Below are 27,461 nucleotides of genomic sequence, written 5' to 3' on the forward strand. Positions count from 1 at the left end.
AAGTTTCATCTTCGTTAAATTGTTGTATGGTTGGAATTGGAAAATGCTACATGTAGTAATTCTAAAATGTCTTGGATAATTTGATACTTGGCAATTGTTGTGCTCATGTTTAAGCTCTTGCATCATATACTTTGCACCCATTAATGAAGAAATACTTAGAGCTTGCTAATTTGGATTGCATATTTGGTTTCTCTAGAGTCTAGATAACATCTAGTATTGAGTTTTGAACAACAAGGAAGACGGTATGGAGTCTTATAATGTTTACAATATGTCTTTTATGTGAGTTTTGCTGTACCATTCATCCTTGTGTTTGTTTCAAATAACCTTGCTAGCCTAAACCTTGTATCGAGAGGGAATACTTCTCATGCATCCAAAATCCTTGAGCCAACCACTATGCCATTTGTGTCCACCATACCTACCTACTACATGGTATTTATCCGCCATTCCAAAGTAAATTGCTTGAGTGCTACCTTTAAAATTCCATCATTCACCTTTGCAATATATAGCTCATGGGACAAATAGCTTAAAACTATTGTGGTATTGAATATGTACTTATGCACTTTATCTCTTATTAAGTTGCTTGTTGTGCGATAACCATGCTTCAGGGACGCCATCAACTATTCTTTGTTGAATATCATGTGAGTTGCTATGCATGTCCGTCTTGTCCGAAATAAGAGAGATCTACCACCTTTATGGTTGGAGCATGCATATTGTTAGAGAAGAACATTGGGCCGCTAACTAAAGCCATGAATCATGGTGGAAGTTTCGAGTTTTGGACATATATCCTCAATCTCATATGAGAATAATAATTGTTGCCACATGCTTATGCATTAAAGAGGAGTCCATTATCTGTTGTCCATGTTGTCCAGGTATGGATGTCTAAGTTGAGAATAATCAAAAGCGAGAAATCCAAAATGCGAGCTTTCTCCTTAGACCTTTGTACGAGGCGGCATGGAGGTACCCCATTGTGACACTTGGTTAAAACATGTGCATTGCAAAGATCCGGTAGTCCAAGTTAATTAGGACAAGGTGCGGGCACTATTAGTATACTATGCATGAGGCTTGCAACTTGTAAGATATAATGTACATAACTCATATGCTTTATTACTACCGTTCACAAAATTGTTTCATGTTTTCAAAATAAAAGCTCTAGCACAAATATAGCAATCGATGCTTTCCTCTTTGAAGGACCATTCTCTTTACTTTTATGTTGAGTCAGTTCACCTATTTCTCTCCACCTCAAGAAGCAAACACTTGTGTGAAGCTGTGCATTGATTCTTACATACTTGCATATTGCACTTGTTATATTACTCTATGTTGACAATTATCCATGAGATATACATGTTACAAGTTGAAAGCAACCGCTGAAACTTAATCTTCCTTTGTGTTGCTTCAATGCCTTTACTTTGATTTATTGCTTTATGAGTTAACTCTTATGCAAGACTTATTAATACTTGTCTTGAAGTACTATTCATGAAAAGTCTTTGCTTTATGATTCACTTGTTTACTCATGTCATTACCATTGTTTTGATCGCTGCATTCACTACATATGTTTACAAATAGTATGATCAAGGTTATGATGGCATATCACTTCAGAAATTATCTTTGTTATCGTTTTACCTGCTCGGGACGAGCGAGAACTAAGCTTGGGGATGCTTGATACGTCTCAGACGTATCGATAATTTCTTATGTTCTATGCCATATTATTGATGATACCTACATGTTTTATGCACACTTTATGTCATATTCGTGCATTTTACGGAACTAACCTATTAACAAGATGCCGAAGTGCCGGTTCATGTTTTCTGCTGTTTTTGGTTTCAGAAATCCTAGTAACGAAATATTCTCGGAATTGGACGAAACGAAGACCCGGGGGCCTATTTTGCCACGAACCTTCCGGAAGACCGAAGAGCATACGAAGTGGGGCCACGAGGTGGCGACACCACATGGCGGCGCGGCCAAGGGGGCCGCGCCGCCCTATGGTGTGGGCCCCTCGTCGGGCCCCGACTCTGCCCTTCCGCCTACTTAAAGCCTCCGTCGCGAAACCCACGATGCGAAAAACCACGATACGGAAAACCTTGCGAGACGCCGCCGCCGCCGATCCCATCTCGGGGGATTACGGAGATCTCCTCCGGCACCCTGCCGGAGAGGGGATTCATCTCCCGGGAGGACTCTACACCGCCATGGTCGCCTCCGGAGTGATGAGTGAGTAGTTCACCCCTGGACTATGGGTCCATAGCGGTAGCTAGATGGTTGTCTTCTCCTCATTGTGCTTCATTGTTGGATCTTGTGAGCTGCCTAACATGATCAAGATCATCTATCTGTAATACTCTATGTTGTGTTTGTCGGGATCCGATGGATAGAGAATACCATGTTATGTTAATTATCAAGTTATTTCATATGTGTTGTTTATGATCTTGCATGCTCTCCGTTATTAGTAGAGGCTCTGGCCAAGTTGATGCTAGTAACTCCAAGAGGAGTATTTATGCTCGATAGTGGGTTCATGCACGCATTGACACACGGGGAGTGACGAGAAACCCCTAAGGTTGTGTTGTCTTGTTGCCACTAGGGATAAAACATTTATGCTATGTCCGAGGATGTAGTTATTGATTACATTACGCACCATACTTAATGCAATTGTGCTGTTGCTTTGCAACTTAATACTTGGAAGGGGTTCGGACGATAACTTTGAAGGTGGACTTTTTAGGCATAGATGCGGTTGGATGGCGGTCTATGTACTTTGTCGTAATGCCCAATTAAATCTCACTATACTTATCATGCCATGTATGTGCATTGTTATGCCCTCTCTATTTGTCAATTGCCCGATCGTAATTTGTTCACCCAACATGCTTTTATCTTATGGGAGAGACACCTCTAGTGAGCTGTGGACCCCGGTCCATTCTTTCAATGTCGAAATACAAATCTGTTGCAATACTTGCTTTACTTGTTTTCTCTGCAAACAATCATCTTCCACACAATACGGTTAACCCTTTGTTACGGCAAGCCGGTGAGATTGACAACCTCCACTGTTTCGTTGGGGCAAAGTACTTTGGTTGTGTTGTGCGGGTTCCACGTTGGCGCGGAATCTACGGTGTTGCGCCGCACTACATCCCGCCGCCATCAACCTTCAACGTGCTTCTTGACTCCCTCTTGGTTCGATTAAACTTTGGTTTCTTACTGAGGGAAACTTGCCGCTGTGCGCATCACACCTTCCTCTTGGGGTTCCCAACGGACGTGTCAACCACACGCATCAGAGTGCTACCTTTAAAATTCCATCATTCAACTTTGCAATATATAGCTCATGGGACAAATAGCTTAAAAACTATTGTGGTATTGAATATGTACTTATGCACTTTATCTCTTATTAAGTTGCTTGTTGTGCGATAACCATGCTTCGGGGACGCCATCAACTATTCTTTGTTGAATATCATGTGAGTTGCTATGCATGTCCGTCTTGTACGAAGTAAGAGAGATCTACCACCTTTATGGTTGGAGCATACATATTGTTAGAGAAGAGCATTGGGCCGCTAACTAAAGCCATGATTCATGGTGGAAGTTTCACTTTTGGACATATATCCTCAATCTCATATGAGAATAATAATTGTTGTCACATGCTTATGCATTAAAGAGGAGTCCATTATCTGTTGTCCATGTTGTCCCGGTATGGATGTCTAAGTTGAGAATAATCAAAGCGAGAAATCCAAAATGCGAGCTTTCTCCTTAGATCTTTGTACAGGCGGCATGGAGGTACCCCATTGTGACACTTGGTTAAAACATGTGTATTGCAAAGATCCGGTAGTCCAAGCTAATTAGGACAAGGTGCGGGCACTATTAGTATACTATGCATGAGGCTTGCAACTTGTAAGATATAACTTTCATAACTCATATGCTTTATTACTACCGTTGACAAAATTGTTTCATGTTTTCAAAATAAAAGCTCTAGCACAAATATAGCAATCGATGCTTTCCTCTTTGAAGGACCATTCTTTTTACTTTTATGTTGAGTCGAGTTCACCTATCTCTCGCCACCTCAAGAAGCAAACACTTATGTGAGCTGTGTATTGATTCCTACATACTTGCATATTGCACTTGTTATATTACTCTATGTTGACAATTATCCATGAGATATACATGTTACAAGTTGAAAGCAACCGCTGAAACTTAATCTTCCTTTGTGTTGCTTCAATACCTTTACTTTGATTTATTGCTTTATGAGTTAACTCTTATGCAAGACTTATTGATGCTTGTCTTGAAGTACTATTCATGAAAAGTCTTTGCTTTATGATTCACTTGTTTACTCATGTCATTACCATTGTTTTGATCGCTGCATTCATTACATATGTTTACAAATAGTATGATCAAGGTTATGATGGCATGTCACTTCAGAAATTATCTTTGTTATCGTTTTACCTGCTCGGGACGAGCGAGAACTAAGCTTGGGGATGCTTGATACGTCTCAGACGTATCGATAATTTCTTATGATCCATGCCATATTATTGATGATACCTACATGTTTTATGCACACTTTATGTCATATTCGTGCATTTTACGGAACTAACCTATTAACAAGATGCCGAAGAGCCGGTTGTTGTTTTCTGCTGTTTTTGGTTTCAGAAATCCTAGTAACGAAATATTCTCGGAATTGGACGAAATCAAGACCCGGGGTCCTATTTTGCCACGAACCTTCCGGAAGACCGAAAGGGATACGAAGTGGGGCGACGAGGCGCCGCCACCATAGGGCCGCGCGGCCGGAGGGGCCCCTCGTCGGCCCTCCGACTACGCCCTTCCGCCTACTTAAAGCCTCCGTCGCGAAACCCCGAGGCGAAAAAACCACGATACGGAAAACCTTCCGGAGACGCCGCCGCCGCCAATCCCATCTCGGGGGATTACGGAGATCTCCTCCGGCACCTGCCGGAGAGGGGATTCATCTCCGGGAGGACTCTACACCGCCATGGTCGCCTCCGGAGTGATGAGTGAGTAGTTCACGCCTGGACTATGGGTCCATAGCGGTAGCTAGATGGTTGTCTTCTCCTCATTGTGCTTCATTGTTGGATCTTGTGAGCTGCCTAACATGATCAAGATCATCTATACTGTAATACTCTATGTTGTGTTTGTCGGGATCCGATGGATAGAGAATACCATGTTATGTTAATTATCAAGTTATTACATATGTGTTGTTTATGATCTTGCACGCTCTCCATTATTAGTAGAGGCTCTGGCCAAGTTTTTGCTCTTAACTCCAAGTGGGAGTATTTATGCTCGATAGTGGGTTCATGCCTGCATTGACACCTGGACGAGTGACGAAAGTTCTAAGGTTGTGTTGTCTTGTTGCCACTAGTGATAAAACATTGGCGCTATGTCCGAGGATGTAGTTGTTGATTACATTACGCACCATACTTAATGCAATTGTCCGTTGTTTAGCAACTTAATGCTGGAAGGGGTTCGGACGATAACTCGAAGGTGGAATTTTTAGGCATAGATGCGGTTGGATGGCGGTCTATGTACTTTGTCGTAATGCCCAATTAAATCTCACTTGTACTTATCATGACATGTATGTGCATTGTTATGCCCTCTCTATTTGTCAATTGCCCGATTGTAATTTATTCACCCAACATGCTTTTATCTTATGGGAGAGACACCTCTAGTGAGCTGTGGACCCCGGTCCATTCTTTAATACTTGAAATACAAATCTGTCTGCAATACTTGTTTTACTTGTTTTCTCTGCAAACAATCATCTTCCACACAATACGGTTAATCCTTTGTTACAGCAAGCCGGTGAGATTGACAACCTCACCTGTTTCGTTGGGGCAAAGTACTTTGGTTGTGTTGTGCGGGTTCCACGTTGGCGCCGGAATCTCCGGTGTTGCGCCGCACTACATCCCGCCGCCATCAACCTTCAACGTGCTTCTTGGCTCCTCCTGGTTCGATAAACCTTGGTTTCTTTCTGAGGGAAAACTTGCTGCTGTGCGCATCATACCTTCCTCTTGGGGTTCCCAACGAACGTGTGAAATACACGCCATCAGTCACAGAAGAAGAGACCACCATGTAGGAAGGCGACCAAGGAGACGATTAAAGATGAGAGGGAAAAGTGCACCATACAAGGTGGATCTACAAGTTTTGATGGTGTGTTGTTTGAGGAGTTTTTTTTGGATTCAAGGACATAATATCATGTTCTGCGATGTTAATACCTTGGAGCCTGATGTGAGGACATACGTGTTGGTAGTGAGGTTGCATATTATGCGAAGTTAGCTTAGGTACTCTAAAAATGGTGGTTTGGAGTTGAGCTTAGTGGTGGTAGCGCGAGTTTCAATGAAGATGGCCATGCTGGCTTTGGGGTGTATTTGGTGGCGATAGTGCCAATGGTACGAGCCACATTTGATGATGGATTATTTGTGACATTTGATTAGGCAGGATCATCTTCACTCATATGTGTCAAAGGCTAAAAGATGTGAGAATATATGGTAAGGGTAAAGAAACTGATCACAACATCTAAGTTTAGCATATAAACTGCTAAGCTAAGTACATTTCTTTTGACCAGATTAGTTATATTAAAATTTATATTAACATTTATATTAGAATGACATTTTTAGTTACTTATAGCGCAAACGGATATAAATATGATAAAATAAGCTTAAATAGGTTACCAAGTGCTCCCTCCAATTCACTAATACAAGATGTTTTATTTTTTAGTAGATTTATTTACTTTGGTACGTATGTAGTCTATTTTTAGTGTGTAAATTCACTCGCTATGGTGTGTATCTAGTCACTTTGCAGTGTTTAAAACGCCATATACTTGCAAACGGAGGGAGTAGCTCCTATGAAATTCCATGGTATGATAAAAATATGGGCGACGCTAGGCGTCGGTCGCCCGAAAAAGCGTGGAAAATCGGTTGTGGGCCCTATGTACGCATAGAAGCAGTGTCACGTCGCTTTCCACTCCGCGCCCTGCCACTCATGCATTGGATCCTCTCCCGTGACGTCAGCAACAAGGAGTGATGCGTCTCATTGACTATCGTGTGGTTAGGCTGACATGGGATGGTGCAGCCCACAACATTGCTCACATGGGATGGTGGAGCCCACAGAAAATGATGATCCCACTTTTCCTCTTATCTCCAAAATAAGACGTCACTCTAGTGCTAAAAATTCGTCTGTTTGCAAACAATGCAAAAGTGATAAAGAAATAACTAATTTGCTACAAATTGAATTACAACAAAAATGATCAACTATCTTTTACGAAAGTCACAAACGATTACAACAAAAACTTTGTATATTTGTAAACAATGCAAAAGTGGTCAAGAGACAATTAGTTTTCTACAATTTGATTACAACAAAAATCATCAGCTATTATTTTACAAAAGTCACAAACGATTACAACAAAAAACTGCGTATGTTTGCAAACAATACAAAAAAGTGGTCAAGAAATAATTAATTTTCTCAATTGAGTTACAACAAAAATCATCAACTATTTTTTACAGAAGTCACAAACGATTACAACAAAAACTCCATATGTTTGCAAACAATGCAAAAAAAGTGGTCAAGAAATAATTAATTTTCTCAACTGAGTTACAACAAAAATCATCAACTATTTTTTACAGAAGTCACAAACGATTACAACAAAAACTCCGTATGTTTACAAACAATGCAAAAGTGGTAAAGCAATAATTAATTTGCTACAAATTGAATTACAACAAAAATCATCAGCTGTTTTTTACAAAAGTCACAAAAGATTACAACAAAAATCCATATGTTTGCAAACAATGCAAAGTGGTCAAGCAACAATTCATTTGACACAGACTGAATTATACCGAAAATACTTTTTATACATATTTAACAAAAAAGGTAACTATACATGTTCAATAAAAAAAAGTAACCATTACATAGGTCGTCGCCTCTCCTGTTCAAAAGTTAAATGGCATGATAGTTAAGCAAATCATTGGATACAGGTGACATGCACCATGAAGTGGCAGCATGCAGTAACGTGGTAGGGTCCATCGTAGGAAAACTAGCTCACGGCAGTGCGCTCAACATGTACGCATGCATGCGGTACATCAGTAACACGGTAGGGTCCACCATACAAAAAGGCAAGAAACTAGCGCGTAGCGCGCGCGCCCTCGACGACCGATCTTTCGTGCTCCATCGGTCGGTGGATAGCAAGCGTTTTCCTAAAAATATACATGTGGATTCTTACAAGGATTATTACACCTCTCTATTTTTTCTCTCCAAAGCTTTTTTGCCCAATGGCGTATGCCCCCGTTTTAGACAAGTGATTCGTTGATGGCTTGATGCCCTACACTACAACTCTTCGAAGCTCCCTCCCTATGCAACCCTAATAAACAAGGGGCCCCAGTAAACAAAACCGAGATATAAACGAAAGACACAGGGGAGGAGGCGGGCTCTCGCACTGACGCCTCCCACCACCTCCTCCTCTCGTATCTACAGGCGGCGGCGGGCGGCCGAGATGGCGGCGGCTGCGTCGCGCGACGACGAGCTGGTGGTCAAGTCTCCCAGCGACAAGCGCTCCTACCGCCTCCTCCGCCTCGCCAACGGCCTCTGCGCCCTCCTCGTCCACGACCCCGAGATCTACGCCGACGGCGGCCCTGCCCCCAAGCCCGGCGAAGACGTGGACATGGAGGACGGGGATGATGATGAAGATGACGAGGACGAGGACGACGAAGAGTATAGCGACGAGGAGGGGGATGACGACGAAGAAGAAGACGACGAGGATGATGATGGGAGCGAGCCCAAGAGGAAGAAGGAGAAGGGCGGCTCCGAGCCGGTCATTAAGAAGGTAGCGATGCGTTTTTGCTCTTACAGGCCTTTACTTAGTCTACTCAAACTACTTTTGCTAGTACATTAGGTCACTCTCGTCTGCTGTGGCTGTGATGCTGCGTTATGAACATCAGTTGGATCTAGCGTGATTTAGTGTTGTTGGCAGCGATCAGTCAGGTGGATCATAAACAGTGTAGTTGAAATTGGACTGTTGAGAGTAACTCGTTCATTCAAGTTTTTTCCCTGTATAATTCTGCAAGTGCTAGGGTGGATTTCGATCGCTGTGAGTATTGCTGCCTGTTGCAAGTTTGATGTTTGGTTTTGCTTGTGCTTACATGATGCATTGATTTTTCAGGCTGCTGCTGCAATGTGTGTTGGAATGGGCAGCTTTACCGACCCTCCAAACGCACAGGGCTTGGCTCATTTTCTAGGTATGCAATCATTGACCTCAAAACAAGTAACCCTTCTGTTTGATGCTACCCAAAAGACACCAGTCTGATGATCTAGTTTATATTAATCTCAGAGTCCAATTTTTTGCAGAGCACATGCTTTTTATGGGGAGCTCTGAATTTCCAGATGAAAACGAGGTTTGTACAATGTGCATGCTTTTGTGCCCCTTTCTTCTGTTCTGTGTGTCAAGCCCTAAGATTAGCTGTGTATGAGAAAGTTTTGTGCGTTTTGATGTCCGGTTCCTTTATTTCTATTACCATGACATGTTCTGTTTGGATCAATGTTTTGAATAGTGTGCGGTGGAAACATTGCCCTGAGGTGTTATTTTTCTGTGAATAGCGTATACTGGTGATATAGCATGAAAACACGCTCTCTCAGCTATGTAGTTACTAGACTAGTCAACATTCAATGGAATTTTTAGACGCCAATACTATTGCATAATGATTCTATTAGCAAACCTTCTTCCTCCGATGAATGTAACTCCTCTTTTCCCCCTCTTTTCCATGTGAAGGATGTGGGCTTGCTACTTGTTTATTCTCCTTTACTAACTCCATTTCTTTCTACAAGGCATACTACTCTTATAATCTAGTTGCAAAATTAAGACATGTATACATGCAATTGAACAGATGTTAGTTTCTTAGATTTATTTCTTCTGTTCTGCCCTTATTTCTTCATTCTGTTCCTAAGCATTATGCATGTCTATCCACGGAGACAATCATAGCTTTTTCCACAATACTTAATGGCAAGCTCTTCAAACATTAATACTTGTGCCTAGTACAAATATACCTTGCAGACTGAAATAAGGGAGTGATATACGAATGAACCATTAGAATAAAATACAAACTCTCCTTGTGTTAGGGCAAAAACCTGAAACAGTGAAACATCTTTGTTTAGAAGTGCTACACAGTACTTGGTGCTGCACACTAGAGGACTATAGGGCCGCTACATCTGCACAAATGGGTGATACAACGACAGCAGCCAACCGCTATGTAGCGGCCCTTTCTCTGCTGTAGTATTCTGTAGTGCTGGCCTGCTGGCACACTACCTATGCTATGAATAATGGTTCGTATAGTCCCTGGGCTTTTGCATCGATTTGTCTCACATGCAAAGTTGATTTGTCTTACCTTTGCAAAATGCTATCTATTTCCTAATAATTTATTTATGGAGACCTTAATTTTGTAGATTTGGTGAAAGCTTTTATATTAATTTGATAAATATTCTTATGTAGTATGACAGTTACTTGTCCAAACATGGTGGTTCATCAAATGCTTTTACTGAAACTGAATACACATGCTACCATTTTGAGGTCAAGCGAGAGTATCTAAAGGGAGCATTGGACAGGTAGTTATCATCTGCTCTTCTTCATTCTAATGTTTTTCTCTATAAACTAAAGGGTTAATTGGTTTTATGCCACTCCAATTTTCACCGGTTGCACATATGCCATTACAAAAACAGAACTTGAGGATATGCCACTCCAACTTTATAATACCTCTTCCAATGCCATTCTCTACACTTAAGAGAAAAATTGTGCAAAAACATAGATGTATCTCAGCGTATACTTCAGTATTTATAGTAATACGCCTGCGTTCAAATTTTGGCAACACTTTTGTGTATTTCGGGTGCTAGAAAATTCGAAAAGATCAAATTTTGCCCAAAATTTGAACTTCTTAGAAAAATCTGAAAAAAATACGGAAAATCAAAAACACTAAAATAAGCCTACTGTTTTAGTTTGAGCCATTTCTGGGCAGATTTGGATAGCTAAACAGACATTCTCTGTTTTGTCCATAAATTTTCCAAATTTGCCCGAAAAATCGAAATTTTCAGAAAATTCTGAAAAATTATAGAAAATCATGAACACTAACATGGGCCTACTGTTAACTTATGGGATACTTCTGGGCACATATGAGCCTACAAATTTCATGGAAAAAACGAAATTAGAAAATGCACAGCTAGATATACATTCAAGGAGAGGTTGGACACAGATGTTGGGATTCATTCGTACAGCATCGAGCATGCATGCGGTCAGGGGTCGGCTTCATCCTGCGGGTTGCAGCAGCGGCAGACCTCTGGCCTCATCGAGCAGCAGCGGCACACCTCGAGCCTCGTCGAGTACGCCTAGGCCGACCTCCAGGCGCGTCGAGCAGCAGCGTCGCTCTCGCTCGCCTCCGTTCAGCCGCTGCCTCAATGTAGGTTAGGGTTCGTCTGGATCGGGGTGGGTTCACAAGCTGGGACAGGGGATTTGACTGAATGGAGGAAAAAAATTGTTCGTATATGTTGATTGATCTGTATATATATTGTATACGTCCTGGTATTGTACATAATGGTATAGGAAGAGGTATTATAAAGTTGGAGTGGCATATCCTCAAGTTCAGTTTTTGTAATGGCATATGTGCAACCGATGGAAATTGGAGTGGCATAAAACCAATTAACCCAATTCCCAGTTCAAGTTTACACTAATACATTGTTTTGATTCATTCTTAGATTTTCTCAGTTCTTTGTATCACCCCTTGTTAAGGCTGAAGCTATGGACCGTGAGATATTAGCAGTAGACTCAGGTATGTGTTTTTTCTTTCTTTTTAACCAAGTAACCACTGCTAGTTATTGTTTTCCTCTCTAAATTATGCGTTGTAATTTTGTTGCTTCGACTATTATGTTTTGTTAGAGTTCAACCAAGTTCTGCAAAGCGATAGCTGCCGTCTTTACCAACTGCAGTCCCATACTTGCTCTCAAGGGCACCCGTTGAATAGATTTACCTGGGGTATGATTATCATCTGGTTGTTTTTATGTAGTGCTATCCATTGAATTTTACTAGTGCTGAACTTTTGAGACTATCTATAGGAAACAAGAAAAGCCTGGTGGATGCAATGGGCAGTGGAATAAATCTGAGGGAAGAGATTTTGCAGATGTACACGAGTAACTATCACGCAGGGATGATGAAGCTTGTTATGATTGGGGGAGGTGAGGCTTGTTAACTATTTTAAATTTTGTGTTCACTAACTCATTAAAATGAATTGATGCTCTTGTTCTCTAGCTATTCATTACATGTATGGTTCATTTGTTTCAGAACCCTTGACACTCTAGAAGCTTGGACCTTGGAGCTATTCAGTAAGGTTAAAGCTGGTCCTCTGTTAGATATAAGTCCAAAGACTGATATGCCTTTCTGGAAATCTGGTAAACTTTATAAGCTAGAGGCTGTCAGAGATATTCACAGTCTTTTCCTGTCATGGACACTTCCTTGTCTGCACAAGGAATACATGAAGAAACCAGAAGATTACTTGGCACATCTTCTTGGTCATGGTAAATAATTTCTTCCTATAGGGGTAACCTTTTGCTCTTCGGCGCAGGTGCTGTATCTTTTATTGTATGTTGAATACTAAGCATGCACTTGGTTTCCTCTTCAAATATTTGTTTCATTATGTTTTCCTCTCTTGAGGGTTTTCAAGCTGCTTAATAGTAGCCATTCTTTCCTTTTAGGTTCAAATCCTGACAATGTATTCACCTTGATTTATTATGATAGTATCAGTTGGATTACAGATTACCCGATTGAATATATATTCTTATGTATTATGTCCTTGATTGGGCTGAGCCCTGTATGCCTCACCTGCAGGGATTTGCTGAATGTCCTTTATTCTTTGTTTAGGGTTATCTTATTCTATGTTAACGTCTGGAAATTTTGTATTCTTTGCAGCACACTAGCTCTTTATGAAACCTTTTGCATTATAAAAACAAAATTTGAATAAAAAAATCCAATGGTGGTTACTATCTTAATTTAGTGTGTATTTGGAGCATGCAGAGGTCTGTTCTTCATGTAATCATGCCCTTCCATTCAGCAACTGATCATCTTGTTTTTATTTTCAGAGGGCAAGGGAAGCTTACTTTATTCTTTGAAAGCTAGAGGTTTGGCTAGCTCGTTGAGTGCTGGCGTTGGCAGTGGAGGAGCACAACGATCCTCATATGCCTATGTCTTCGAAATGTCCATACGCCTTACTGATTCAGGACTTAAAAATGTATGAAGGTTCAGACGATGTTTACATTTCTAATTATGCATATCTTTGTTGGCTGAGACTTTTTTTCTTCTCAAATCGAAGTACTTTAGTGTTTACATTACCATTTTACTGTTGCATTTAACAACATCCCAGCAATGCCTTCTGCTGAGGAACACGTGATTGTCTTTATGTTGGGGTCAGTTTGTACCTCAAATCCTTAACTGCCAAACATTATTGAGACTAATAATCTTCAGGATATTGTAACTAGCAGCAATACATCCAGTCTTTGGATAAATTCATGTATTCACATGTACTCCCTCCGTCCCATGAAACATGTCGGAATGCACCCAAATTTAGACAAAGTTAAGACAAGTTTCATAGGACGGAGGGAGTATAACTATTTTCTTGCTAGAGAAGCATATTAATAATTTGTAACATTGTCTGATATGGAATGCTTTTGCAGCACTTCGAGGTCATTACAGCTGTGTACCAATATATAAATTTACTTAAGCAGACTGAGCCTCAAGAATGGATATTTAAGGAACTCCAGGACATTGGGTACATGGAGTTCAGATTTGCAGAAGAACAACCTCCAGATGATTATGTAGTAGATCTTTCAGGTCATCACCTTCTCCATGTTTGTTTCTCTTAATTTGTATATAATAGATGCAGGGTTTACTTATACTCTTACTTTGCAGAAAATATGTTATTTTATTCTGAAAAGCACATCATTTCTGGAGAATATATTTACGAGGAATGGGAGCCGGAGTTAGTCAAGCATGTTCTGAGCTTCTTCCATCCAGACAACATGAGAGTTGACATACTTAGCAGATCATTTGATAAGCAGTCCCAGGGTAACCAGTCCATCTTGTCAGTTTTTTTCTCCTATGCCAGGCTCCTGAACACTAGACTCGTGCAGCATTGTGCAAGTTGTTCAAAGTTTCAAGTTAACATTGTTATGTCAACATTTGATGCTCCTGTGTTATATCATGATTCTTGATCACCATATTGCTCGGCCTTACTATCGTACTACAGTACTAGTCAAATGAGATGCCTCATGTTGTCTTCATTATACTTATGTTTTTCCTTGTAGTGTATAAAGAATGAAATGATTATTTTACATTCTATATCCATTATTCTAGTATGGTTTTGTAGCCATAATAATAATAATGCTATTTCATGCTTTGACCTAGACATGCAACTTTCCATAATTGAAACTCATCCTATTTGTAGAGTTGTATGGAGCAACAGCTTGTTCGGTTTGTGAGTTCGTACTTGACATTATGTTTACACCAAATGCTGGAAAGTTAGGCTAATAATGGGACCAAGTCACAGTTTGTTCAACTGCGTATTATGCATGTTGTCTTGTGGTATTGACTGTTGCATTTCTGATACAGTCTATTTCTTGCAGATATTAGATGTGAACCTTGGTTTGGTTCACCGTACATTGAAGAGGATATCCCGTCATCTTTGATTGAAAGCTGGAGAAACCCTGCACAGATGGATGCTAATTTTCATTTACCTCGGAAGAATGAATTTATCCCAGGGGACTTCAGTCTGCGGAATTCTAACATTCCTAAATTGTCAGACGATGATAATCCTCAGTGTATTGTGGATGAACCGTTCATAAAGCTCTGGCACAAGATGGATAATGCATTTAATGTTCCTCGTGCAAATGCATACTTTTTGATTTCTGTCAAGGATGGCTGTAGCAGCCTTAGAAACTCTGTCCTGACAGATCTGTTTGCAAATCTTCTTAAAGATGAGCTAAATGAGGTCCTCTATCAGGTGGGTATTATTGAATTTATTTCAACGTTTGTTTGATGAGCTTACCGTAGAATTTTATGTTCTTCGGCGTAAATTGCACATGTGATGTGCTTTTCGAGACTATGAACAAGTTTTATCAGCAGTAGTTCTTGTGGTTGTGGATGCTTTGATGGTGCTGCTAATGTTTGTCACTATTCAACTTAATTAAGAGTGAACATTTACATCTGATACGGTGTAAATGAGAAGGCTTGACATTAGTTGGATAGCTGGCATTCGCAACGGATCCAAAATCCTTTATTGATGCAAAGTTTCACATAGGGTGTTTTATCCATATAAATTAGGGGTCATCTCTGTCTACTGAATTTTATTTGTGCAGTATTGTTTTACGAAGTTTTTGTTCTAGCTACTATCGAATATTTCGATTTGCTGTCTTGCTTCCCAAATCAGATATCAGATGACCAACTTTCGTCTCTGTTCCCATATTTTTTGTATTTACAATTTTATTTGCGTTGAAATCACAGTATCTGCAATCTTATGAACTATTGTTAATTGATTAGGCCTATCTGAATTATATCTTACAATTGGTTTATGACTCCCAGGCTTCTGTGGCTAAACTTGAGACATCGTTATCTGTTGTTGGTAGCAACCTTGAGTTAAAGCTTTACGGATACAATGACAAGCTGTCCGTCCTGCTGTCCCACATCTTGGCTGCTTCTCAATCCTTTTCTCCGAAGATGGATAGGTTTGAGGTAATATGTTTCTATGCTGAAGACATGATAGATTATATTGAATATAAATGTGGTAATGTATTTTTTTTTCATATGTTTGCCTACAGCTCTGTACCTTCTCCTTTAACTTCCACAGGAAAAGTGGATAACTTAAATTGACGATTGTTCTTGTAATTGTTAACGTGATCAAATTAGGAAAACAATTCATTCATTTGCTTCAACTTCATGTTTTCTGTCTTAGTTATCGACATAGTTATCTTCCAGCGAGAGAAGCTTGTCAACTGAGTGCAGCCTAACCACTTGTGTGACTGGCTTATACAGTTCTTTTGGTTTTCACCTTACTAGTTGTTAACATATAGATAAGAGAATTCAAGAAAGCACAAAACCGTCTATAGACTTCTGCATCTTAGTATTTATATACAGTTTTATTGTGCACTCACCAGGTCATCAAGGAGGATCTGGAAAGAGCTTACAAAAACACTAATATGAAGCCTATGAGCCATTCCACCTACTTGAGGCTACAATTCTTACGAAAAATATTCTGGGATGTCGATGAAAAACGTAAAGTTCTTGCAACGTTAACCTTTTCTGATCTGGCAGAATTTGTTCCAAAGCTTCTTTCTCAAGTAAGTACGACGTTGATGTTTATATCTGCAATATTTCTGGTACTGCCTGTTCTTACATGTATCAAATGGTATCCAAGAATGAAGAACGCTTGCTGACAGTATGGTTCTGATAAAAAAATACTGGAATGTTTTTTTTTTATCATGCATACATTTGCTAGATTGTATAAATCACTTTCCTTGGACACATGCAGTTGCACATCGAGGGCCTATGTCATGGTAATCTGTCAGGAGAGGAAGCGATAAATATATCAAAAATATTCCAAAATAGTTTGTCGGGACAGGCATTGCCAGAGGAGGCAAGGCATGGGGAAAGTGTTTTTTGCATTCCTCAGGGTGCAAATTTTATTAGAAGTGTACGGGTGGAGAATGATCTTGAAGAGAATTCTGTGGTTGAGGTGGGTTATATTCTGGTGCCCTGTTAATTACTGTATACCTTTCTTTAGATCTTAATAACTGTATACTGAAGCATACCTCTATAACTCTATTGCATGTTTCTTGAGATGCTGTTTGAAATTATAAATTGTATGTTAAATAGCATCAGTACCCTTCCTTTCACTGTAATAGTATCCTATTTGTGAGTACCCTCCTATATATAATGCAACCACTTTGATATAGTGCATGGGCATCTGATCTGGAATCTCAGGAAACCTACAGAAGTGTAGCCTCAAGAGGCCGTTTTTTCTGCTTTAGGTTAATCGGACAGCCTTCTGATACACCACTTCTTGTCAGGTTTATTTTCCAGTCGAGCAAGACACTGGAAAGGAGTCAACACGACTAAGAGCTATTACAGATCTTTTCAGCAATATCATTGAGGAACCTTGCTTTAATCAGCTGAGGTATATTTCTTGTTTTTTCAGATGAAGTCCCATCCACAATACCAAATATAAGAAATAGTTAATTACAGTGGTCCATGCATATTCCTGTTGCTATTAAATGACGTAATGCAACCAGTAATCTCTCTTTTACAGTACTACAGTATGGGTAGGGTTAATGCTGCAATTACAACACATGTGATGCCTTCAATTGGAAATGTTGTGGAAAGATGCTCCAAAAAAGTGCACATATTTCAAAATGGTTGGAGTATTATGGTTGTTTTTTCCTAGGCCTTTCAAACATATGCATTGTATATTGCACACAATGCCATTTTTTTAAGTAAAGTTGGTTGAAAGTAAAATAGTTTCGGCTGCTCATATTTGTAGATCACATTTTTTAGGAGGGGGAGGGGGTGCTTATTATACTTCTATTATTATTTATATTCTGCGTCAACCTTGCTAATTGATTTTCTTGGTATTCCAATGATAGAACAAAGGAGCAGCTTGGTTATACTGTGGACTCTAGTCCACGGATGACATACCGCCTTTTGGCGTACTGTTTCCGAGTTATGTCCTCCAAGTATAGCCCTATTTACCTACAAAGCCGGATTGATAACTTCATTGATGGTGTGTCTGCTTTGCTGGTATGCTTCTATCCAACTTCACAATTCTGCGTTAGTGATGTATTATTTTGCACCTGATAGAAAATGTAGGTTATAGCATATTATATCTAACTACTAAGATTCTACAGGACATGATAATATTTTGCTGACATGCCACATGCATCAGTTTGATTCTTACAACAGCATAGTGATGATTATCTCTGACCTATGGAAATTGTGCACTCATGTTTTCATAAGTATTTGTTGACATTTTACTTTTATTCTAAGCAGCAATTCCTAAACAAATTGTCTTTGAGATGTTTTTCTTCATCGTATATTTTATCATTTTAAAATGAACTTTGCTTGACTTTATGGTGTATCCTTGTAATGAACTAATGATGTATCCATGTCTTCATTGAGAAAAATTGTCTTATTAATATGAGAGTGGTGTTTTGGCACATGGGAGCATATGCTCCGTTTATTTTGAAATTTAAGTTACACACATTTTGAAATTTTAAAAAAATTGTAATGAAAAATTTGCATGTGCTACGCGCTCACAAAGTCGTTTAATGAAAAATCGACTTGTCGTGTGGCGTGCATAAAAAGACAAAATTCAATGCTAAAAATAAGTTTTTTCAGAAGATATTTTTTCTCTTTTTTACATAGACCACAAAAAATATTTGTTCCACGCGAAACTTGACGAACGCACATATATTGTGGAAATGTGCATGTAGAATTTTTTTTCAATTTTTTTTGACATTTCATAATATAATTTTTTGATAGAGAGCATACGCACTTGGGATTCGAATTGAATTTCCAACTATTTATATTCATATTCATGTTTAATATGAAAATCCCAAATACAAACTTTTATCACTGATATTGATATTTCTCCGCTGTTCATCCAATTGGAAACACAAAAGATATCTTAAGCTTGTGGAATGCTATTTTATTATTCATAGCTTTTTCCTTGTTCTTGTCTTGTTTGAATTGTCAAAACATTAAGTTGGTTTTGGAATGCTGCTTTTCATCTACCCCTGTATTTCTTGTTGTGTTTTGAGGATATATTTTCAAATTTATGAAAGCTGAAAAGTTAATTAATTGGAACTTCAAAATTACTTTCTTACTTTTGGTCAATACCTGTGCTGTTTGAAGGATGGGCTAGAGGAGGAGACTTTTGAGCACCATAAGAGTGGACTAATAGCTGATAAACTCGAAAAGGATCCTTCCCTTAGCTATCAAACTGGTGATTACTGGTCGCAGATTGTCGACAAAAGGTATAACTTCTTTCTTGCTTCAAGTGCAGCTATGGATCATTGGGAACTTGTGTGCAACGAAGTAATTAGTATCTACCTAAGGCTAACTGGTTTAAGATCAAGACTGGGGGTGTTCATTGGTTGGGTCTGACCGCTCAACCTTAACACAACTAAACATGTGCTACATATTTGTCTGGTTATGCATAAACAGTAGAATCTGCCCTCTTTCACTTTCTTCGTGCCAATAGTGCGTGTCATGAAGTAAGTCATTTATCTTGCCACACCATGGATTATCTGAATCCAAGCTCCAAGCTTGGGGGCACCAAGTTGAAGCTTGCAGTTTCATGCGCTTAGACATGCGCTAGGCGACAGAAACATGCCTGACACTTAATCATGCTATGCGTGCGCTTGGGTGAGATAAGCGCTAGGAAGAGGCAAACCTAGGAATTAGCGCCTAGCTTTTTTTGAACCTACACGTGTTAATGGTGAGCTGTGCCTTTCTGCTCCGCATATCCAACAAAAAAAATGCCGTAAGGCAGCAGGCCAACAACTGGCTGGGAACAAGTTGGAAATGACCAGTTCTTGCTAATTTTCTTGTTAAGCTTTGGAAAAGCAGTGTTTCTGCATGTCTCATTTTTCTCCCCCTCGGTAGTATCACGAAGCACTGCTTATAGAAAGCAATTCAAACGCCTCATATTCTGCAGAATTTGATTGTAACTTTGATCACTTGGCCAAAAGAAACCCCATGTGCCTAAATCATCTGGTTTTTGAAGATAAAACCTGACCAGCAGTTTGAATGACATGCAGTTCAAATTACTGGCATGTATTGCCTGGGTACTTTACTTCCGTTGTATATATATACGTAAATGACAACTGATGGATTTCATTAAACGCGTCATGTCTCCTATCATTGTAGGTATATGTTTGATATGTCCAAACTAGAAGCTGAAGAGCTAAGGACAGTTGGGAAGGAGGATGTCATCAGCTGGTACAATACCTACATAAAGCAATCATCTCCAAAGCGTAGACGGTTGGCAATCCATGTGTATGGTTGCAACTCGGATATTGCTGAGGCTGCCAAGCTGCAAGAGCAGTCATGGACTGCAGTTGATGATGTTGAATCCTTGAAGGCTTCGTCTCAATTTTATCCAAGCCTCTGTTGAGGGAAGGATAATCCTATACACTGGCTATCATCTCTGGAGCTCAGATGGGAGCTATCATCTGTGCGGTTGCAGCTTGGACATTTCTGAGGGCGCGATCAAGCTGCAAGAGCATCCGTGTACCACAGATGGTTGATACACAAACAATCCTCTATAGAAAATCGACCACATTGTCAAACATTTCATTAATTGATCTGCAGCTTGTAAATTGATGAGTATCCATTCATTGTCAAGCGGATACAAAATTTAACCTTCTATTGGTAAGGTGGAGTATAGCAGGTGTTTTGTAGTTCAGTGTGCGCTTCAGTTTTTGAACTAGCAAATGCAGCTTTCTTTTAACTTCGCTCAGAAAATGTACTCCCAGGTGTTTTGTAGTAATATTCTTCACTTGCGTGTGTTCATCCTATTTATTTGTACTACATTCTATTATATCAATTTTGATGATAATTTAATGCATGGATTAATTTTTGGCTGTTGTCCAAGATTACCTTGTGTTTCTAATCCTCTAAGTAAGGGGTTCTTTTCTTGTTACAAGCAATGCTGGCAATCAAAGCATTAGTTATTGTTATTCTCTAGATGACACACGTGATGGCGACAATCAGGTTTCTTCAGAGAATCAGAGCCCTGTGGACAATCACGCCAGTGAACCCTTAACAGCTTCAGTTGGATAATATAACTTCTGTCAATCGTGATTGTTGCTCTTTATACGGACGCACCCTCTCCCTCCTGAGTCTTGTCGTCATCAGATCAAAAATGACGCTGTCCATGTTTTTTTTTTAAATGACGCTGCCAATCTTAGCGGCTGCCACTCTGAGTGTCGGAGCCTTCATCGCCGCCGGCTCAGGAACGATAGCCTTGAGCTCGGGGACAAGCAGCGACGTGGGAGGTCGGTCACACTCACATGCGCAGTTCCGCACTGCTGCCCTTGCCGACCGCCGGTCTCCTAAGGGCATCTCCAACGGGGCGACCCAAACCGCGCCCGCGCGTCCGGATGGGTCGAGCTGGACAAAAACGCGGCTCAGCGCGCGGACCCATCCCTAAAACGGATGGCCGCGGCGTCCGGGACGATCCAAACCCGGCCCAAATCTGGAACGAGTTTGCGTGACCGCGGACGCCGAATGCTGGCCGCTCGCGTCCTCCCCTTGTCCGCCCCTGGCCCGCCTGTCTGTCTCCCAAAACACAAACCCCTCGCACACATCTCCCGCCGCTCCGCCGCCAGCCAAGGACCGGCGATTTGTGAGCGGCGTCGACGCCGGCCACCGTCGTCGAGACGCCGGCAAGCGGGGCGGAAGCATAGGTCGCGGCCCCGCGCTGCTTTCGCAGCTTCGTAGCAGAGTCGGAGGACGCCATCGCCGTCGCCGACGCTGTTGTCCTCTCACCGTCGCGAGACCTCCCGCCGTTAGCAGCTGCGCCGTTGCCGCCGGAGGTGAGCTCTCGTGCACCGTGTTTCCAGACCGCAAGTCGGCCGGGACGGCCATTGCCTGCAGGTCCCTACGGACGCATTGGATGGCCTCCGCCTGCGAGGTGTTCGATGAAATGGACGATCTAAAATTTGTCCCTTTTCATCTGTAGATCATGGTGGACAGCGACGACGACTACTTTTTTCAAGAACTTCATCGACACGTCGTCCGACGAGGACTCCGACGACGAATTTTTCACGGATGCTGCGCTGATCATCCACGAGCACATTGTCTCGCAGATCCCCGTGCACCGGGGGTCCTTTCCGGGGCGCGCGGCCGCCTTGGACCGCAAAAGAGAACGCGGCCACGACCAGCTCTTCACCGACTACTTCCAACCCAAGGCATTGTTCACGCCGGCCCTGTTTCGCCGGCGTTTTCGGATGTCCAGGCCGTTGTTCCGCCGGATAATGGATGGCGTCAAGCTCTACGACGACTACTTCTGCGCGAAAGTGGATGCAATTGGCAAGGTAGGCCTCTCTTCGTACCAGAAATGCACGGCAGCGATTAGGATGCTCGCATATGGCGTTGCCGGTGATTTCGTAGATGAGTAAACGCACATGAGTGAGTCTACCGGCTTGGAAGCGATGTACAGGTTCTGCAGAGCAGTGATCGGTTCGTTCGGAGAACAGTACCTCCGGCAACCTACTGCGAGAGGACACGGCTCGTCCGTTGTCAATCAACGCTTCCAGGGGGTTTCCTGGGATGCTTGGCAGCATAGACTGCATGCACTGGGAGTGGAAGAACTGCCCCTTTGGTTGGCAGGGGGCATACATCGGTCATTCTGAGGGGTGCACAGTCATTCGCGAAGCTGTTGCTTCACAGGATACATGGATTTGGCACTCATTCTTCGGAATGGCTGGCTCGCACAATGATATCAATGTGCTACAGCGCTCTCCGGTGTTTGATAGGCTAGCGTACGGTCAGTTCCCTGATGTGGATTTTGAGATCAATGGCCACCACTACACAAGGGGTACTACCTTGCTGATGGTATCTATCCACCTTGGGCTACACTCGTGAAGACAATCCGAAAACCCAACTCAGAGCAGGAGGCAAGGTTTGCCAAAGAGCAAGAGGCAGCCCGGAAAGATGTCGAGCGGGCATTTGGCATCCTCCAAGCTCGTTGGGCTATCGTTAGACACCCTGCCAGAGCCTGGGATGTGCAAACTATGTGGGAGGTGATGACCGCTTGTGTAATCATGCATAACATGATTGTTGAGGTGGAGCGGGATGATTCACTCTTTGATAATGACTGGGAGGGCCAGGGAGAGTTGGTTACTCCTGAAGGTGGTCCGGCATCATTCCAGGACATTCTTCATGCACACCATAAAATTCGAGATCTAGCTGTAGACAACCAGCTGCAGGCTGATTTGATCGAGCACATGTGGCAGCATGTAGGCAACAATGCTGCAAACAACAATGATGATGAAAATCCCGAAGCCTAAAGCATTTGTAACGTTTTTACATTTTATTTGAATAATACTTTATCATTGATTACGTGGACAATGTACTGTGTAATAAATTTTGAGCATTTGAACCATTTTCTATAATTTATTTGACGTTTATAGTCAATTTACAAGCAAAAACATACAATACGGGGCGCGACCCATTTCTGCAGCGTTGGGCGCACCGCGCGACCCAAACGGACGCGCGGACGCGGGGCTCCATCCGCGTGTCCGCTCGGCCACCCAAACGGCCCAAAACGGACGGCCCAGCGCGTCCGTTTGGGTCGCGCGGTTGGAGATGCCCTAAGATCATCTCTAGCGGATATGGGGAAACACTACAATTTATAAAGAGTAAAATACATCGCGCGTCACCAACATCGTAAACTCGATGTTATATTGTAATCCAAATTCATTCTAAAGGGAGGCTAACTTATGACGAGTGGAGCGAGGCCCGTTGCCGGTAGGCTTGGACCGTGCCACCGCCTATTGATACGTCTCAAACGTATCTATAATTTCTTATGTTCCATGCTACTTTTATGATAATACTCACATGTTTTATACACACTTTATGTCATTATTATGCATTTTCCGGCACTAACCTATTGACGAGATGCCGAAGAGCCAGTTGCTATTTTCTGCTGTTTTTGGTTTCAGAAATCCTACAAAAGAAATATTCTCGGAATTGGACGAAATCAACGCCAAGGGTCTTATTTTTCCACGAAGCTTCCAGAAGACCGAAAGGGTTACGAAGTGGGGCGATGAGGCCCCCAGACCACAGGGCCGCACGGCCAAGGGTGGGGCCGCACCGCCCTATGGTGTGGGCCCTCGTGCCTCCACCGACCCTGCCCTTCCGCCTACTTAAAGCCTTCGTCGCGAAAACCCCAGTACCGAGAACCACGATACGGAAAACCTTCCAGAGATGCCGCCGCCGCCAATCCCATCTCGGGGGATTCAGGAGATCGCCTCCGGCACCCTGCCGGAGAGGGGAATCATCTCCTCGGAGGTCTCTTCATCGCCATGATCGCCTCCGGATCGATGTGTGAGTAGTTCACCCCTCGGACTATGGGTCCATAGCAGTAGCTAGATGGTTGTCTTCTCCTCATTGTGCTATCATGTTAGATCTTGTGAGCTGCCTATCATGATTAAGATCATCTATTTGTAATGTTACATGTTGTGTTTGTTGGGATCCGATGAATATGGAATACTATGTCAAGTTGATTATTAATCTATCATATATGTTGTTTATGTTCTTGCATGCTCTCCGTTGCTAGTAGAGGCTCTGGCCAAGTTGATACTTGTGACTCCAAGAGGGAGTATTTATGCTCGATAGTGGGTTCATGCCTCCATTGAATGCGGGACGAGTGACGAAAGTTCTAAGGTTGTGGATGTCTTGTTGCCACTAGGGATAAAACATTGATGCCTTGTCTAAGGATATTTGTGTTGATTACATTACGCACCATACTTAATGCAATTGTCTCGTTGTTTGCAACTTAATGCTTGGAAAGGGTTCGGATGATAACCTCGAAGGTGGACTTTTTAGGCATAGATGCATGCTTGGATAGCGGTCTATGTACTTTGTCGTAATGCCACGATTAAATCTCATAGTACTCATCGTGATATATGTATGTGCATTGTTATGCCTTCTTTATTTGTCGCCCAACTGTAATTTGTTCACCCAACATGCTATTTCTTATCGGAGAGACACCACTAGTGAACTGTGGACCCCGGTCCATTCTTTACATCTGAAATACAATCTCTCGCAATACTTGTTCTTTGCTCGTTCTTCGCAAACAAACATCATCCTCCACACTATACATCTAATCCTTTGTTTACAGCAAGCCGGTGAGATTGACAACCTCACTGTTACGTTGGGGCAAAGTACTTTGATTGTGTTGTGCAGGTTCCACGTTGGCGACGGAATCCCTGGTGTTGCGCCGCACTACACTCCGCCACCAACAACCTTCACGTGTTCCTTGACTCCTACCGGTTCGATAACCTTGGTTTCTTACTGAGGGAAAACTTGTCGCTGTACACATCACACCTTCCTCTTGGGGTTCCCAACGGACGTGTGTCTTACACGCCATCAAGCCAGTTTTCTGGCGCCGTTGCCGGGAAGATCAAGACACGCTGCAAGGGGAGTCTCCCACGCCCAATCTCTTTACTTTGTTTTCGTCTTGCTTTACTTTACTTTATGTACTGCTTTGTTTGCTCTCTATATCAAAAATACAAAAAAATTAGTTGCTAGTTTTACTTTATTTACTATCATGTTCTCTATACTAAAAACACAAAAAAATTAGTTACTTGCATTTACTTTATTTAGTTTGCTTTATTTACTACTGCTAAAATGGGTACTGTTGAGAATACTAAGTTGTGTGACTTCACTAGCACAAATAATAATGATTTCATATGCACACCTATTGCTCCACACTGCTACTACGAGCAGAATTTTTTGAAATTAAACCTGCTTTACTAAATCTTGTTATGAGAGAGCAATTTTACGGTGTTAGTTCGGATGATCTTGCTGCCCATCTTAATAATTTTGTTGAACTTTGTGAAATGCAAAAGTATAAGGATGTAGATGGTGACATTATAAAATTAAAATTGTTTCCTTTCTCCTTAAGAGGAAGAGCTAAAGATTGGTTGCTATCTTTGCCTAAGAATAGTATTGATTCATGGACTAAATGTAAAGATGCTTTCATTGGTAGATATTATCCTCCCGCTAAAATTATATCTTTGAGAAGTAGCATAATGAATTTTAAGCAATTAGATAATGAACATGTTGCTCAAGCATGGGAGAGAATGAAATCTTTGGTGAAGAATTGCCCTACCCATGGACTGACTACTTGGATGATCATCCAAACCTTCTATGCAGGATTGAATTTTTCTTCGCGGAACCTATTAGATTCAGCTGCTGGAGGTACCTTTATGTCCATTACTTTGGGGGCGGCAACAAAGCTTCTTGATAATATGATGATACATTACTCTGAATGGCACACTGAAAGGGCTCCACAAGTCTTGGATATTGAATGCAATGCATCTTGTCCCATTATATTGGGAAGACCTTTTCTTCGAACTGTTGGTGCTACCATTGATATGAAGGAAGGTAATATTAAATATCAATTTCCTCTTAAGAAAGGTATGGAACAGTTCCCTAGAAATAGAATGAAGTTACCTTATGATTCTATTATTATAAAAAATTATGATGTTGATGCTTCATCTCTTGATAATACCTGATTCACACTTTCTGCGCCTAGCTGAAAGGCGTTAAAGAAAAGCGCTTATGGGAGACAACCCATTATTTTACTTCTGCACTTTTGTTTTATATTTGAGTCTTGGAAGTTGTTACTACTGTAGCAACCTCTCCTTATCTTTATTTTATTGCATTGTTGTGCCAAGTAAAGTCTTTGATAGTAAAGATGATACTAGATTTGGATTACTGCGCAGAAACAGATTTCTTACTGTCATGAAATTGAGCAGCCCCTGCTGTAGGAAATTTAGAAAAATCTGCCAATTTACGTGCGTGATCCTCAGATATGTACGCAACTTTCATTCAATTTGAGCATTTTCATCTGAGCAAGTGCCCCTGAAAAATTCGTCTTTACGGACTGTTCTGTTTTGATAGATTCTGCCTTTTATTTCGCATTGCCTGTTTTGCTATGTTTGATGGATTTCTTTGTTCCATTGACTTTTAGTAGCTTTGTGCAATGTCCAGAAGTGTTAAGAATGATTATGTCACCTCTGAATATATGAATTTTCAATTATGCACTAACCCTCTAATGAGTTTGGTGTGGAGGAAGTTTTCAAGGGTCAAGAGAGGAGGATGATACAATATGATCAAGAAGAGTGAAAAGTCTAAGCTTGGAGATGCCCCCGTGGTTCATCCCTGCATATTTTAAGAAGACTCAAGCATCTAAGCTTGGGGATGCCCAAGGCATCCCTTCTTCATCGACTACTTATCAGGTCACCTCTAGTGAAACTATATTTTTATTCCGTCACATCTTATGTGATTTACTTGGAGCGTCTGTTTGTTTTTGTTTTTGTTTTTGTTTGAATAAAATCGGATCCTAGCATTTCTTGTTTGGGAGAGAGACACGCTCCGCTGTTTCGTATGAACGCATATGTTCTTAGCTTTATTCTTAATGTTCATGGCGAAGGTTGAAACTGCTTCGTTCATTGTTATATGGTTGGAAACAGAAAATGCTACATGTGGTAATTGGTATAATGTCTTGAATAATTTGATACTTGGCAATTTTTGTGCTCATATAGATCATGTTTAAGCTCTTGCATCATGTACTTTGCACCTATTAATGAAGAACTACATAGAGCTTGTTAAAATTTGGTTTGCATGATTAGTTTCTCTAGAGTCTAGATATTTTCTGGTTAAGGTGTTTGAACAACAAGGA

General features: G+C 41.3%; 1 protein-coding gene across 1 annotated transcript; it reads left to right on the plus strand.

Annotated features, from left to right (window-relative positions):
• The first annotated feature begins 8,424 nt into the window (after positions 1-8,424).
• On the plus strand, positions 8,425-20,631 carry LOC124702405 (nardilysin-like). Its single transcript, XM_047234546.1, has 19 exons — positions 8,425-8,788; positions 9,125-9,200; positions 9,310-9,356; positions 10,448-10,560; positions 11,701-11,774; positions 11,882-11,977; positions 12,058-12,175; positions 12,281-12,516; positions 13,078-13,226; positions 13,669-13,825; positions 13,904-14,059; positions 14,617-14,993; positions 15,572-15,721; positions 16,144-16,326; positions 16,518-16,721; positions 17,056-17,162; positions 17,629-17,782; positions 18,896-19,017; positions 19,913-20,631. Exons 1-19 carry the CDS (start codon positions 8,459-8,461, stop codon positions 20,157-20,159), a joined length of 3,096 nt encoding a protein of 1,031 aa, XP_047090502.1. The 5' UTR covers positions 8,425-8,458; the 3' UTR covers positions 20,160-20,631.
• Positions 20,632-27,461: the final 6,830 nt, after the last annotated feature.

This window comes from Lolium rigidum, chromosome 3, assembly GCF_022539505.1.
Source record: "Lolium rigidum isolate FL_2022 chromosome 3, APGP_CSIRO_Lrig_0.1, whole genome shotgun sequence".
Classification (NCBI taxonomy): domain Eukaryota; kingdom Viridiplantae; phylum Streptophyta; class Magnoliopsida; order Poales; family Poaceae; genus Lolium; species Lolium rigidum.

Bases quoted from the DNA above. Each gene is read 5' to 3' on its own strand.
- LOC124702405 (XM_047234546.1), top strand. From the start codon at position 8,459: ATGGCGGCGGCTGCGTCGCGCGACGACGAGCTGGTGGTCAAGTCTCCC. The intron at 9,201-9,309 runs GTATGCAATCAT...AATTTTTTGCAG, and splicing joins GGGCTTGGCTCATTTTCTAG to AGCACATGCTTTTTATGGGG. The intron at 11,775-11,881 runs GTATGTGTTTTT...ATGTTTTGTTAG, and splicing joins GATATTAGCAGTAGACTCAG to AGTTCAACCAAGTTCTGCAA.